This window comes from Martes martes (genome assembly GCF_963455335.1).
Source record: "Martes martes genome assembly, chromosome: 1".
Lineage (NCBI taxonomy): Eukaryota > Metazoa > Chordata > Mammalia > Carnivora > Mustelidae > Martes > Martes martes.
The window spans coordinates 242,986-257,733 of NC_137888.1; the positions used below are offsets into that span (position 1 = coordinate 242,986).

The 14,748-nt window shown below is 60.9% G+C and overlaps 1 protein-coding gene across 1 annotated transcript in view; it reads right to left on the reverse strand.

Moving 5' to 3' along the window:
- The window catches only part of PCNT (pericentrin), a 99,478-nt gene that overhangs the window by 38,350 nt on the left and 46,380 nt on the right, over positions 1-14,748 (reverse strand). Inside the window, exons 16-26 of the mRNA XM_080823610.1 lie at positions 13,889-14,051; positions 13,143-13,355; positions 8,287-8,516; positions 7,429-7,545; positions 7,300-7,320; positions 6,288-6,494; positions 4,944-5,090; positions 4,562-4,714; positions 3,550-3,642; positions 1,241-2,071; positions 65-256 (exon numbers count right to left, since the gene is read on the reverse strand). Coding sequence (XP_080679736.1) covers positions 65-256; positions 1,241-2,071; positions 3,550-3,642; positions 4,562-4,714; positions 4,944-5,090; positions 6,288-6,494; positions 7,300-7,320; positions 7,429-7,545; positions 8,287-8,516; positions 13,143-13,355; positions 13,889-14,051 — 2,367 coding nt within the window. The remainder of the gene's footprint in view (positions 1-64; positions 257-1,240; positions 2,072-3,549; positions 3,643-4,561; positions 4,715-4,943; positions 5,091-6,287; positions 6,495-7,299; positions 7,321-7,428; positions 7,546-8,286; positions 8,517-13,142; positions 13,356-13,888; positions 14,052-14,748) is intronic.

Genomic DNA, 14,748 nt, shown 5'->3' on the forward strand with positions numbered 1-14,748 from the left:
CCCCTCCGCAAAACCGTCAGGGACGTCTCTGCCCGCGCAGCAGCACGGCTGTGTGCCCACGTACCTTCACCCCTCCTGGCCCTTGGCTGTGGTCCTCCGTCCTCACGTGCATCTCATTCTCCACCAAGAGCAGCTCCGACTGCAGCTGCTTCCGGCAGGCGGCCAGCACCGACATCACGCCGTCCTGTCTGTGCAGAGCCGGGGGGCGGAAGCACCCTGGGGCCCCGGCCGGCTGCAAGTCCTCGGGAGCTGCGCGCTACAGCACACAGAGAAAACATCGACGATGAAGCTAAGGGCACCAGAGTCTGACGTGCCCCGAGCCCAGTCCCCGGGATCCCTCGGGCTCTTGGGGCTCTGGAGCTGAGGCGTCAGCCGGCAGGACCCCGAAGGAACGTCCCCGTCTCCTAAGCTGCTGCTAAATCAGACCAGAGCCGTGCCCCACGGTCCTGCTGCTTGCTCACGGCCACCACAGGTCAGGACACAGCCCCAGCTGGGCCACCCCACGATGCACAGGCCAGCGGGAGCTGCTGCGGAGTGGCACGGGCCGGCAGGCAGCGAACCGTGACTTCTACTCAAAAGCAAAGTGCAGCTCGTCCCACCATGACACGAGCTTGACTAGAGCCCAGGAAGGAAAACCCAGGGAGCCTGTGCAAGCCACAGCCATCTCCGTCTCACCGGATGCTCCCAACCACGGGCTCTGAAAGCCTTGAGTGACAACAACGGTAGGGTTAGAGCTGTATGAAACAGAGAACCCTCTGGTCCGATTTCACCGTCTAACCACGGTCTGAAACCCGAGCTTCTGCGGCACCTGACCACGTCCAGGAGCCCCGAGCCTCAGCTCCACTCGACGCCTCAGGAGCTGCCCACGAAACCACAGCCCGCGCTGCCGCAGAAAGGACACCCGCTCCAGCTCACAGACAGGACAGCGACGGGAGGTTCTTCAGAGAACCCGCAGCCCCCTCTGGTCCAGCCCCAGTGCTCGGCCACCCGCGGCCTGGGTCAGGGCCTCTCACAGGTGCCAAGGGCCTGCTGGCTCCGCGTGTGTGCCCTCACTCTCCCCGACCCCTGTGCCCGCCCCCACGTGCCCCCGTGTCCCCCCGCACGCCCCTGTACCCACGTGCCCCCGCCCCCCCCCGCAGGCCCGTGTCCCCCACTCCCCTGTGCCTGCCCCCACGTGCCCCCGCACCCCCCACACAGACAATAGGCCTCCGGCACACCGGCAGGAGGGAGCGCAGCCCACCTGTGTGTCCCCAGCCTGGCCCTGCGGGTCTGTGGGCAGCTGCGACTCTTCGTCCCACGAGGCCCCTGCAGCCCTGGGGCCCCGTCCCTGGGGGCGGCCCTCCACACGAGGGTGCAGGCGGGCCCCCCGCGCCTGCTGCCCGTCCGGCTCCCCCTGGCAGCTGAGGAAGCGGAGGTGCAGCAGCTGCAGCTGGCGGCCGAGGCGGACACACTGGGCCCGCAGGTGCCGCAGCTCGGGGGGCTCGGCCTCGGCCTCGGCCTCGGCGGCCGGAGGCTGCTGCTCCAGCTCCAGGCGGACGCGGGAAAAGGCCGCCAGGAGGGTCTCCAGCTCCGCCGACTGGGCCAGTTTCTGCCGCTTCATGGCGTCGATCTCTGAGTCCCTCTCCGCGATCCTGGCCTCCTTTGCCTCCAGGGCGGCTTCGAAGGCCTGGATCTGGGAGGCCACGGCCCGGACCTCCGCCTCCCGGCGGGCCGCGCAGCGCTCCAGCTCCGCCAGCTGCGTCTCGGCGGCCTCCTCCGCGGCCCGCAGCCGCTGCTGCAGGGCCTCCAGGGCCTGGCCGTGCCTGCGCTCCTGCTCCGCGAGCAGCTGGCCCGCGGCCCCTGCTGCCGCCAGCGCCTCGGGTCCCAGGGCGGGAACCGCCGGCAGCTGGCCGCCCTCAGCCCCGGGCCCCGCGGGCCCCCCGAGCGAGAGCTCTCTCTGCAGCCTCTCGATGACCTCGTGCAGCCGCTCCGCCTCCTCCGCCTTCTCTCTCTGCAGGCGCTGCTGGTTCTCTCGCAGGTTCTCGATGATGGATCTCAGCTCCTCGACCTCGGAGCTCCTGTCACACGGGACCTGGGGAGGAAGCACGGTCAGAGGGCAAAGCCAGGCTTCCCCTTCAGAGCGTCTCTCCTCAGCCTGTAGACGACTTCCCGGCTGTGGGAACGGTTACGACCCCCCGGAATCGCCCCAGAGCCGCACTCAGGCACATCAGGTGCGCCGAGCCGCTCGAAATCACACGGCGGCTGCCCAACCACCTGCTCGGACACCTGCTGTGTCCGACATGTACCATGCCACCCCCGCCGCGGGCAGGGGGGTGCAGACCGGCCACTTTTTCGCCTTCGGCATGTGTGTTCTTTGTATTTAAACTTTATAAATCATGAGTAAAAATCACTAGGGATCCGTCTAACAGTAGAAGAAGAACCAAGCAAGGAAATGGGCTTGGGAACGAGCACTACCGATGGCCAGGACCAAGCCAGGCGCACGGATGGGGCCACAGGGCCTCAGTCACGGCTGCATTGGCTGCTGCAGGCCGAGTGCTGGCCCCCTCGCGCGTCGGAGCAAGCTTTTCCTCACGCCGCTTAGTGCCAGCCTCCACAACTGTGAGGTAGGAGCTGTTCTCATACGAACTCTGGAGCTAACACAATTGGAACTAAGACGTTCAATATCCTGCCAAGACTACAAAGATGGTAAGTGGGAAGTCAGGTGGAAACGGTCATCAGCAGAGCTCCAAGCTCCGTTCTCGTGAGGCCAAACCACCAGCAACAACTGACCGACTCAGGCTCAGTGGACGATCCTCAGCCAATTTCTCACACTCCAATGTCCGCTTCCCAAAAATCGAGGGTTTCATAACGATTCTTGGTTTCACTAGTACCACTTCGTGCCTTTAAACTCAAGACCAAATCTGGCCCGTACTGAACACAGAACTAAGAAAACAGACGGACTTCTGGTTGTGGCTTCGGTGGCGTGAGTGGTCCCTGGGACACACACCTGTGCATCTCCGTGCTGGGTTGTGACCAGTCCAGTTAGCCAAGGGCACTCTGGCGGCTCAGACAAGACTCACAGCCAGCCCCGGGGAGCCCCGCACTTACGGAGGACCGACGGGAGTCTCAGGAGTGACGCAGTCCGCTCACAACGTGGGCGTACCACTCACCGCACCAGGCACACGCCCCAGAGCAGCCCCACCACAACCCAAACAGAAACCAGCACGGGAGGTGGTTGTAACCCCAAAACCAAGACGACTCCTCCGGGTTTCCAGGCAGATGGGGCAGGCAAGGCCAGCGAGGGGCAACACTGGTTGCCCCAGAACAGGAAAACCACGCAGGCCGGGAACGGAGAACATGGGCGGACATGCGGGCCGAGAGCACGCGCATCTGGTCTCCCGGGATCTCTCGCTCTGGCCGAGGCAGCTCCTTTACGAGCAGGGCCCTACAGAGGGCTGAGGCCTGAGAACCCCCCCACCCCAGGGCAGTCAGCAGGGGCGCTCAACCCCCGGCGAGCGCGGTTCCGATGCAGGACCGTGGTCTGGGCGTGCGGCGCCGGGAAAGGCCTACCTCGCCGAGCGCGCCACCTCCCACGCCGGCCAGCTGTGCCCCGAGCTGCTCGCTCACACACACGATCTCCTCCTCTTTGTTCTGCAGGAACGCCTGCGGGAACAGTAACCCGCCACAACCGTCCCAATGAAACGGGGCCTGCGCGCGGGACGCTCCCTGCCTGCCTGCAGCTCAGCTGGAGAACCGTCTCCCGTTCCCACTGACGAAGCAGGAAATCCCCCCGGGGAGACGCCTGCTGCCTGCGATTGGCCCACAACCCCGCTGCCACGGACGTCACACACATGGCCTGGGAGCGCCCACACGAACCACAGGCCGAGGGCCTTCCAGCGCCTTCTGCTCACGCCGACAGCCGCTGGGTGCCACAGGCAAGGGCTTGGCACTAAGGCCGTTTCTTTACAACTCGACTCTCCACTAAAGCACGTTACATTAAGATGACAAAGAAGATTTAAAAACCGTTTTATAGGAGAGAGCCTGGGTGGCTTGGTTGGTCAAGGGCCTGACTCTTGATTCCAGTTCAGGTCGTGGTGTGGGGGCGAGAGAAGAAGCCCCGTGTGGGTGTCTGAGACTCTCTTGCTGCCCCCACACCCACTCCACGACCAGCCACCCAACCAATCTCTTTCTCATCCTGCTCTTAGGAAGGATTAACAGTGAGCAGCTACTTAGTAAAAGTCACCTCTTCTAGGACAGGGTAACCCTTTCATGACCCAAATCAGGTCAACGCTGATGGTTTATTTCCTCTTTACAGTTTCTGCCATCGGACAGGTGCGTCTCTCCTCTAAAAGACTGGGCTCTCAGAGCCGTAAGCAGGATGCGGAGGATGGTGCAGGAGGGACGCAGGCCACTGTCCCTTTTGGTGGCTCTGGGCTCCACCCTGGCTGCCGACCTCAGTACAGAAGGTCAGCACCTCCTAAACACGTTAAGTGCGTGCGTCCTTGAGCCACGGCCCCTGGCGGGGCGCAGCGCTGCCATGAGCACCACCCCGCAGGCGTCCGGGCGGGTGTCGCTGGTTTACCTTCAGGCTGGCGTTCTCCTCCTGAAGCTCCCGCACGCTGGCGGCCGCTCGGCTGCTCTGCGCCTCCAGTTTCAAGTTCAGATGCAGCACCTCGTCGCTCTTACACACTAAGTCATCTTTAATCTTTTCCAACTGCTCTTTTAGGTCCAAAACCTTTTATTAGAACAGAAAATATTGGAGACGATCTCATATTCTGCCACTCAAGTCATTACCAAAATTACTTTAAAATATTTAAAAGTACATGCCACGAAGAGTCATCATTGTTTAGTAACTGCGAAAATCACGGAGCTCTCCAGCAGTCACAAACCGTTCGCAGACCAGGTGGGGGTCCCGCCCCGCCAGCAGCCCTGAGCAGGTGGAGGCCCAGAGCCGCCACACTTGCCTCGTGCTCTCGCTGCTGGAGCGCCCTCTGCACAGCCTCTAACTGGACTTCGGGGCCCTCGGGACGGCTGCCTGGGGGAGGCACAGGTTGCAGAGTGGACACCAGAAGCAACTGGCTCATCTGCTGCTCCTCTAGCGCCTCCTTATCCTGAGGAAGAAGGAAAGGGTTATTCTCGGTAAAAATCTCAGGAATCGGGGGCCTCGAACCGTGATGTGAGTGCACAGTGCCCTCAGACCCTCCTGGCGCTCCGCTGAGCACGCCTGTGCATGCCAGCCTGAGAGCCACACGCCAGCCGTGCTCCAGAGACCGCGCCCCTGGTGAAAGGCGGGATGCCAATCAGAGCCGTAGCGTGTGCCCAGGATTCCACTGCTCATTGTTCAAGGAGGTGCAAAACAGTCTCTAGACTACCGGCTATCACACACACACAAAAAGTAAAGAACTTGTCCAAGAACAAGACAATGACTGACAATGACATTGTACGTCTGTATAACGCATATTAACATCTCATCAAGAAGTTTCCAAAAAACATTTACTAGGGAGAAATTAGTCACGACAAGAGAAAAAGTTACATAAGTGGTTCAGCTTTGTAGAAGGAAAAAGGGCTTTGTCTCTACCTGTAGCATCTGATAAGCTCAGGAAATGTTTGCTAAGGGAAGGAGAAAGGAGATGGAAGAGGGAGAAAAAATGGAGGGAGCAGAGGTGGAGGAAGAGGGAAGAGAGGTGAGGGGAGGAGGCATGGAGGGAGCAGAGGTGGGGGAGGAGGGAGGAGGGAGCAGAGGTGGGGGAGGAGGGAGGAGGGACAGAGGGAGGAGGCATGGAGAGATCAGAAGGGGTCTTTCCGCTCCCCTGCCACCCCCAGCCTCTGGGGAGTGAAGCCCCCATAAGAACCCCGAAGACTGGGTTTAGGGAGCTCCCGGCCTGGGAAACGTGCAGTGGCACGCCTGGAGGGGGCACAGGGGCCCCGCTGCCCTCCCCCCGCGGCCGGCCCCCTCCACGTGGCTGCTCCCGAGTCCCACCCTTTCGCAGTAAGTCCACAGTTTCTCTGGGATCTGTCAGCCACTCTAGCAAGTCAACTGAACCTGAGAAGGTCACGGGAACCCCAACTGATCCAACCGGATGTGGGAACGATCCCGGAAGGGACCGAGCTCCTCGGCCACAGGGGCTGACACCACCTCTAGGCGGTCGGTGTGTGAACAAGGGAGCCCGAGAACAGGCGGTCCACGGGTGCGTGAGGCCTGGTGGCCGGAGGGACGGGCTGGGAGTGCCGCGAAGCACGGGGGGCACGAGGAGACGCTCCCTCGGAGGTAGTCAGGCCGGGGGCGCGGGGCAGGGGTGCTGCAACACCTGCCGCAAGGCTTTCACGGCGTCCCTCTGCCTCTCCAGCTCCTCCCGCAGCGCGGCCGCCTCTCTCCTGCAGCTGGCATTGGTCTCCTCCAGACGCCGGATCTCCTCTTCCTGGACTAACATCTGTCTGTCCGCCAACTCCTTCTTTGCAGCCAACTCATTAAACCCGTCTGATTTCTCTCGCAACTTTTCTTGTAACAATTTAACCTAAAACAACAAAAACGCTAAGAAATGCAGGAGTGAAAACAGCGATCTTTGCAGAGGAAAGCGCGGCCCACGGCGGAGCGAACGCTGACCCCCACGAGCTTGTCTGCGGGAAGGGGCTCTAGGAGCCAAGAAACAGAGTGTGGGGAAACCGTGACACGGGCATCCTCTCAGGAAAGACGCAAAAAAACACAAGCCCAAAATGTATCCAGTAAACTAAGGTTAACTGTGTCGGGAGAGACACTACGGGGCAAGAAGAGAGAAAAACCCCAGGCAGGGTGGCTCCCGGGGGGGGGCTCCAGACTCGGACCGGGGGCAGGTCAGTCCCAGACGGCTCCCACCACTTGGTCCCCTTGTGTAACTGTGTGGATGACACAACCAGCACCGAGGGCAGGGGCGTGGGTGGGAGGGGCCCCCATGCCGTGTGGTGGGCTCTGTCTCGGTGGGCGTCACCCTGAGGAACCAGGTGCTGCACAGGACGTCCGTCCTACTGCTCACAACCAAACACGAGTCCACGATTGTCTCAAAATGTGCTCAGTGTTTGAAAAGAATAGAGCAACTCAAGGACAGCCATGCCGGCAGGTCCGGCTCGGAGCCAGAAACGGGCCAGCCCGTAGCAGCTCTCCCTCCCCGTCGGCCACGCAGGCCTGGGGCGGGAAGGCAGCGCTCCCCAGGCAGCTCTTCCTCCCTGTCGGCCTCCCAGGGCTGGGGCGGGAAGGCAGCGCCTCCAGGAACTCTCCCTCCCGTGGCCACGCAGGGCTGGGGCGGGAAGGCGGCCCCCCCCACGCAGACCCACGATGCGCCGTACCTCCTCATCCAGCTGCTCCTGCTGCCGTTGTCACGCACATGGAAAAAGAGAGTCGTTCAAAAGGTTAACTCTTTAAAATGCTGCAGAGACGGCAACCGGCCGGGTACCGCACGTGGTGGGCGGACTTACGTCGCTGACGCAGGAGCCCCGGGGCCGCGGCCGGGCCGCCTGTCGGAGCTGCTCCTCCAGCCTCTGGATCTCCCGCTGGAACTCCTCCCGCTCGTGCTCCCTCTCAACGGCCTGCTCCTGTGGGGGGAGAGGCAGGCGGCCTGGAGACGTCAGATGCCCTGACGGGACACAGGACTTCTCCCCCCGGACGGAAGGCGGAGGGCGTGGGGTCAGGAGAGGGGACCGCCCGCTCAGACGCGGACCGTCCGGGGGGCCCCTCACACCGCTGCCGGCCTTCCCCTTCCCACACGTGTCCACTGGCCAGGCTGGGGGCTCCCTGTCACGGACTCTGTGAACGGAGCTAAGTGAAGAGGCGGCCCTGCAGGTACAATGACAGGGGACTTGCAGAGCGTGGACAGAAAGGCATCCCCGGGGCGCCTGGCGGTTCCGTCGCCGAGGCATCTGCTTTCGGCTCGGGACAGGGTCTCAGGTCCTGGGATCAAGCCTCGCATGGGGCTCCCTGCTCAGCGGGGAGCCTGCCTCTCCCTCTCCCCGCTTGTGCGTTTGCCCTCTCTCCCCCTCAAATAAATAAAACCAGAAGGAGGGAGAGAGAGAGAACGAACAGCCATGGACAGCAGATGGCTCGGGCCCGACCGGGAGAGAGCTGGGAGGGCTGGGCATGCGGGGCCTGCAAGGTGGGCGGTCGGAGGGCCCTCCACACCCTGCATGGGCACATGGCGACAACTCCCGGGACACACACAGAGAAGCAAAGGGACCACAACAACGGCGCTGTGCACGGGCCCTAACGTCGTGTCCCGGCAATGCACCCTATGGAGGAGACCTCCGGGGACGCCCATCTAGCGCGTTCAAGATGCTCACGTCCATGAAGTGGCGCTGGCTCCGCAGGTGCTTGTCCAGAGCCGCCAGCTGCTGCCTCAGCGCACACAGCTCCTCGGCCTGCTGGGCACATGCTTCCTGCCGGGACAGCTGCTCCTCCAGCTCCGCCTCGAACACCTTCATCTGGGAAAGCAGCGCGGCGCGGTCCTTCTCTGACTGCTTCCTGGCCTCCGCCTGCTCCTGGGTCAGACAGTCCACTTCCCTACGAAGAGCTGAAGATACAAAGCAAACAGGGAGAAGAGCCCCACGGATCAGGGCAGGTACTCGGATGGAAGCAGAAGCATGAAACATGCGCGGCGGGCGCCCCACAGCCCGGGGCCGCCCGAGGACGGAGCACGCACAGGTCTAGCCTCCCTGGTAGCCCCAGCCCGAAGCCCAGCCAGGGGGCCAGGACGCAGCGTCGTTGAGGCTCCCACCCACCCCGAGATCATGCACTTGCAAGCCAGCGTGAGCCGGTGTCTGGTCAGACACGAACCCTAACCCTAAAGCCACCACTTAGCCAAATACCCACGGAAAATAGTCGAGTACTTCAGAAAAAAGAAAAAAAATTTCATCTTTTAAATTAAGACCGGCTAAAATAAAAAACTTAAAAGCCTGAGAAAACTCTATCCTGGTTATTTCCAAGTGACACACTGGTTAATTTTCAAGAAATTACGATGCTACACAGTCTCCAGTGTAGAAAAAGAACGGTAACTTAAGACGTCCACGAGAGGGCACACGAGCCCCGATGCAGGACGTGCTCCCTGTGCTCCCAGGGCGTGAAGCCATCTCAGAGGAAAGGGATCCAGCCATTGCACATCAAAAGCCAACCTAGGGGCACCTGGGTGGCTCAGTGGGTTAAAGCCTCTGCCTTTGGCTCAGGTCATGATCCCACGGTCCTGGGATCGAGCCCCGCGTCGGGTTCTCTGCTCCACGGACAGCCTGCTTCCTCCTCTCTCTCCGCCTGCCTCTCTGCCTACTTGTGATCTCTGTCAAATAAATAAATGAAATCTTTAAAAAAAAAAAGCCGATCTAAAATTAACTGGATGATAAGGCCATAATCCAAGCAGGAACTGTAAATTCATAAGCATCCATAAGTGTTCAAACTGTCCCCAAACTGAAATTTTAATCTCGTAAGTTTCACTACATTTTACTAGCTTTCTAAACTCCTTTTGTTTTATACAAATCTGCCAATCTTTTATGCCAAACTAGCATGAGCACGAACAGAACGTTCCCAGTCAACTCCATGCTAGTAAGTCAGCACCTCGGGTGAACCGCCTTCCACATGCAGTTAGGACAAGGTGCTCCCCGCCCCTGCAGCCAGCCAGCCAGCACCATCCCCGGGGGCCACATGCTGGAAGAAGGACCCCAGCCACGGCACACGTGGCCCCATGCAGGTGGCTCTGCGGGGAAGGTGTCCTGTGGCCGTTCAGGCCCTGCTGAGGGCCACTCACGACGTCGGAGCAGCCCAGGAGCTCCACTCGGTTCCCCGAGCCCCTCCCTTGAGACGTCCCAGGACAACGCCTCTCCCGGCGGGGGTGGTTCCCGCACAGCAGCACCGGCCGCCGCTCAGGGCCACAGAGGGCATCACTGGACAGATGCTCGTGCACTGTCACGGGTCAGTTCAGAAGGTAACACTGGCATTTTTGTTAACAGTTTGCCACAAAAGCCTTGAAATACTTTTCCTCTTTAGTAAAAAACCGGGCAGTCTGGTGCAGACATAGCTCATCTCACACAGCAGTCGCCAGACTGGTTTACAAACCTGAGTCCTCGCGGGCTAGGGGACCAGGAGTGCCTATGAGGGAAAACAGCATCTTCAGACGTGGGAACGGACGGTCAGTCAGTGGGAATCCAGGGCACGTCCGCGGTCCCGGGCAGTCCCTAACAGCCACGCTTTTCCGTAACACCACCGCGACGGTCTGAACATCTGTGTCCCCCCAACACCCATACGTTGAGCCTCACGGTTGGGATCGGAGCCTTCCCAGAGGCTCCAGAGAGCACCCGGGCCTTCTGCGTGTGAGGACGCAGCCCAGCAGCAGGCACTCACCCTTTACCATGGACTTCCACCCTCCAGGACCGAGGGCACAAGCGTCCGTCGGTTGGCCCCGCCTGCACGGTTCTAGGACAGCAGCCCAGGCAGAGCAGTTGCCTCTGGGCTGCAGCAGCTCCCGGAGGCCAAAGGATCGGGACTGTTAAAGGGGACAGAAGGCCCGGCCCTGAGCGCAGCCACGAAACACACCACACACCTGCACACAGGAGAGGCCGGCCTGAGTTTCTCCACGGTGCACCGACCGCCCAAAGCTCTTAGAAGTGGGTCGGCCTTCAGGAAGGCCCCAGGCAGGGTCAGGACCACACACTGGACTGTGCCGAGGGGCGGGGGGGCATGGTCAGGGACGGTCAGGAGGTGCTATGTAGGCGGCAGCGTTTTATTTGTTTATGAAGATTTACTTATTTGGAGAGAGGCGGGAGGAAAAGAAAGCGCACGCGTGAGTGTGTACAGGGGAGGGGCAGAGGGAGGAAAGCAGACTCGGCGCTGTGCGTGGAGCCCAGTGTGGGGCTCGGTCTCACCATCCTGAGATCAGGACCGAGAGTCTGGCGTCTAACCGACGCAGCCACCAGGTGCCCCGCACAGTGTGTTAAATGACATAAGCATTGCGAGTCCCAAAATGTGCGAACGGGTGAGCGGAAAGGAAGAGAGCTCAGAGAAGAAATTCCGGGGGCGCTAACGACGCAAGAGGAAAGCCAGCCAACGGACCCCAGAGGATCCCAGAGCAGCGACAAAGGGAAGAGGCAAAGACCGGCCCCACTCTCCCTTCTGCTAAGGAGTGCCGGGGCTCTGGGCGCAGGGGTGACCAGAGACGCACAAGGGCAGCTGTGGGCACAGCCTCGGGAAACGTGCAAGAGGAGTCAGGCCCAGGCACGGCAGAGCCACAGCAGATGGACCTCACGGAGCTGGGGCCCCTCAGGCCTCAGGCAGGGAGCACGAGCCTGCTCCCCAGCTCAGGCCCCAGCTCTGAAGTCCTGACACCCTGGAAGTACACACGTTCACGGGAGAAAACTCGGTCGACGGGGTGCGGCCCCGGCCACCCCGCAGACCCGGAGGCTGGGCCAGGCACACCTGAGAACGAGCAGCAGGGGCGCTGCACAGGCACTGGATCCACAGAGCACCCGTGCTCGCTCCCCCGCCCCCCCCCACCACGTGCCTTCTCACACAGGTGCACACCCACACTCACGTGTGCTCATTCAGGCTCACATGCAGGCTTGCTCTCAGGTGCACACACACAGGTACGCACCCCGGCTCACAGGCTTGCTCACGCATACGCTTGCCAACACACCTGCCCACGTGCGCACACGGTCTCACGCGCGAATGGGGCCTCCGTGGACGCCAGCAGGGCTGGGCACCGGGCAGAGACGGGAACGGGAGAGAACGGGACAGGCTCAGTGCTGGAGAGCCCAAGACAGTGGCCTGAGCGAGGAAGGAGCGAACCCCGAAGGAGAACCGGACGCACGGCGTACGGGCAGCCGAGGAAGGCCCCTACCACCCAGGAGACATGGGAAGGAGAACAGGCCACCGGAAGGGCACAGGCGGGCAGAGAGGCTGCGGGCACAGCCACGAGACACAGCAGGACACAACGTGGATCCCCTCCTCAGAAGTCATGCTAAGGTGACATCCACAAGAGACACACTTGAAGGCGGAAAGAGACTTAACGGGTGAAAATGACATTTAAGAGAAAAAACAAAACTCGGTTAAGTTTTCAACATCAGAAACTTACCTCAAAGAGTGGAAAGGAACAGAGATACGTACAGGTGGACAGCTGAGCAGGGAGAGGTGGGCATGATTACACACAGACCTTCCAGAACATGCCACGTGGGGGGAACCACAAGCCCCCGACAACTCCCTCCGCCCGAAGCAACCATGGCTCGTGGGACCCGCCTCTCAGCACAAGTAAGGCCGCGGCCTGGGGAGCCCCCGGGACGAAGCAGGCCAGGAAGAATAAAGACAAGGTCCGAAACCCATGAATGGAGGACACAGGACACAGCAACGACCAGCACCCCCGACAGCTGGTCGCGCACTGAGGGACGCCAAACGGAAAAGAAAAGTGACTTTCCCAAGCTGTTCGGGGCGGCAGAATAACGGCTGAGGGCGTCCCACGAAGCAGACCTGTGCACCAGGACCCCACGGCCCCAGAACCCAGGCTGGCCGGGGCCTCGGCGGGCGCGCGCACACGGGGACGCGCGCCGCAGTCGGCCAGTGGGGAGAAGTGCGGGAGAAGCCGAGCGAGCGAGACATGCGGATCTGGGGAAGGCCGAACCCACGCAGGCGGCTTCTTACAACTCTGCCCAGGCCGCTGCCACCCGCCCATGCAACCGTCTGAATGCTTCGAGTTTTGACTGTTCATACTTGAAATATTTTAAGTACAAAAACTCTGATCCCCTGAAATCACAACTTTCATTACAACTGCGTTTTCCTACTTGAGGTTCACATTACACAACTTTTTAAAAAAATTTAAATAAAAATTTTCAGTAGCCCGCATTTCCCCCCAGATTTGGTTATTTGCCTCAAACAGTCCAAAGCTCTTTTACTGGGAACAGCGACATTTCCGGTAGCCTCGTGCTGGCCAGAGACGACACGGGCCTCACACAGGCATCCACCCGGCCCGCGGCCACCAGGACGAACCCTGCCTCCCCGACGGGGCAGCAGCAGGGCCGCTGCGCCAGCCCGCACAGGAAGGCCCTCGGCCCGGGGCTCCCACCGTCTTCCCCTGCCCTCCGCCAGACTGAGCATCGGTAAACGGCGGCCGCCCCTGCTCCCGCCCTACACCGTGCCCGTCTCCAGCCCCGGAGCCAGCGACTCTCACCGGCTTCTCTCTCTTCCGCTTCCGCGGCCAAGGCCTCCTTCTGGGCGCACAGGGCGGAGTTCTCCTCCTCCAGCTCTGCCTGCTGCTGGGCCGCCCGCCGCAGCTGCTGCCTCAGGCTCTCCAGCTCGACCGCGAGGCCCTGCTCGGCCGTCTCCTTCTGGCCCAGCGCCTCCTGCAGGCTGGCCTTCTCCACCTTGAACCCTTCGACGATGCCTGCGGAGACGCGGACAGACCCAGCTCCTGAGGCTTTGCTGGCAGAGCAGAAGGATGGGCGTCCCCGCAAGGGCATCCCAGCCCCAGCGAGATGCGGCCAGGGGACATGAGAGCTGCATGGTCACGCCTGCGTTCCTAGGCGGACGGCGCAGGGGTGGCGCACCAGGAGGACAGGGTGACACGCCCCGGAGCAGCCGCGTGCGAGACACCCCCACCCCACGCGCCCAGCACACGAGACACTGTGACTACCACAAACCAGAACTGGGGGGGGGGACGGAGGGGTCACGAATGTCACTTCCTGGGGCAGGGAGGACCGACATGCATCTCTGCCCAGGAGGCCACTCAGGGGCTGGCAGCCCGGGGAGCAGCTTGATGGCGCGTGGGCCTTGTTTCACAGACGAAAGTCAGAGGCCTTCCCCCGCATTATTTTAGTTCTACATTTTGCCTGTAAGGCCTCTGTTAACACTGCCCTTCCCCACACGCCTCGGGCCTGTGTGCCCTGCCGCCTTCCCCCGCCTCCAACCGGTGCTCACCCTGAGCCTGGTGCAGCTCCAGCATCAGCCGCGTCTGGGCCTCGCTCGCCTCCTCCAGGCGCTCCAGTAACTCCTGGTGCTTTCTAACCACCTGTGCGGTCTCCTCGTTCTTACAGCTGAATTCCTTCTCAAAACGAGAATGGATCTGACGTGCTTCTTCCAGCTGTGAACACACACGGGAAAACGAAACTGCACGTCAAAACAGAGCTTACGTCACCACCAACAGGACCAGGATTCTGGCACAGTAGAAATCTGACAAAACGACAAATATTCTATAAGGAACATTACTGACCTTCAGTACTGTGTCAATTACTAAACAAGTTACTCATTCAACGGTTTTTTATTTTTTATTTTTTTAATTTTTTTTTTTAAAGATTTTATTTATTTATTTGACATAGAGAGAGAGAGATCACAAGTAGGCAGAGAGTCAGGCAGAGAGAGAGGAGGAAGCAGGCTCCCCGCTAAGCAGAGAGCCTGATGTGGGGCTCGATCCCAGGACCCTGAGATCATGACCTGAGCCGAAGGCAGAGGCTTTAACCCACTGAGCCACCCAGGCGCCCCTCAACGGTTTTTTAAAAAGAAAACTTCAGACAAACACATTCAATGCAGCACAAAAAATTCACATGTTCATGAACTACGGATACCATGTCTGCCCAACAACGCTGTTAAGGGAAAGGGCGCTCCAAAGGTCACAAAAACTGTCCCTCAGGACCCTAGAATCCAAGCTGGGGTAACCACCTGGCACTCCACAGGGAGGGTGGGATATGGAGGCCATGGGTGGGAGGAAAGGCTCCTTGGGCTGGTCACCACGGTGGGCCAGGCGCCTGACACGTTTCTACCACCCACACCACCACCCCCGA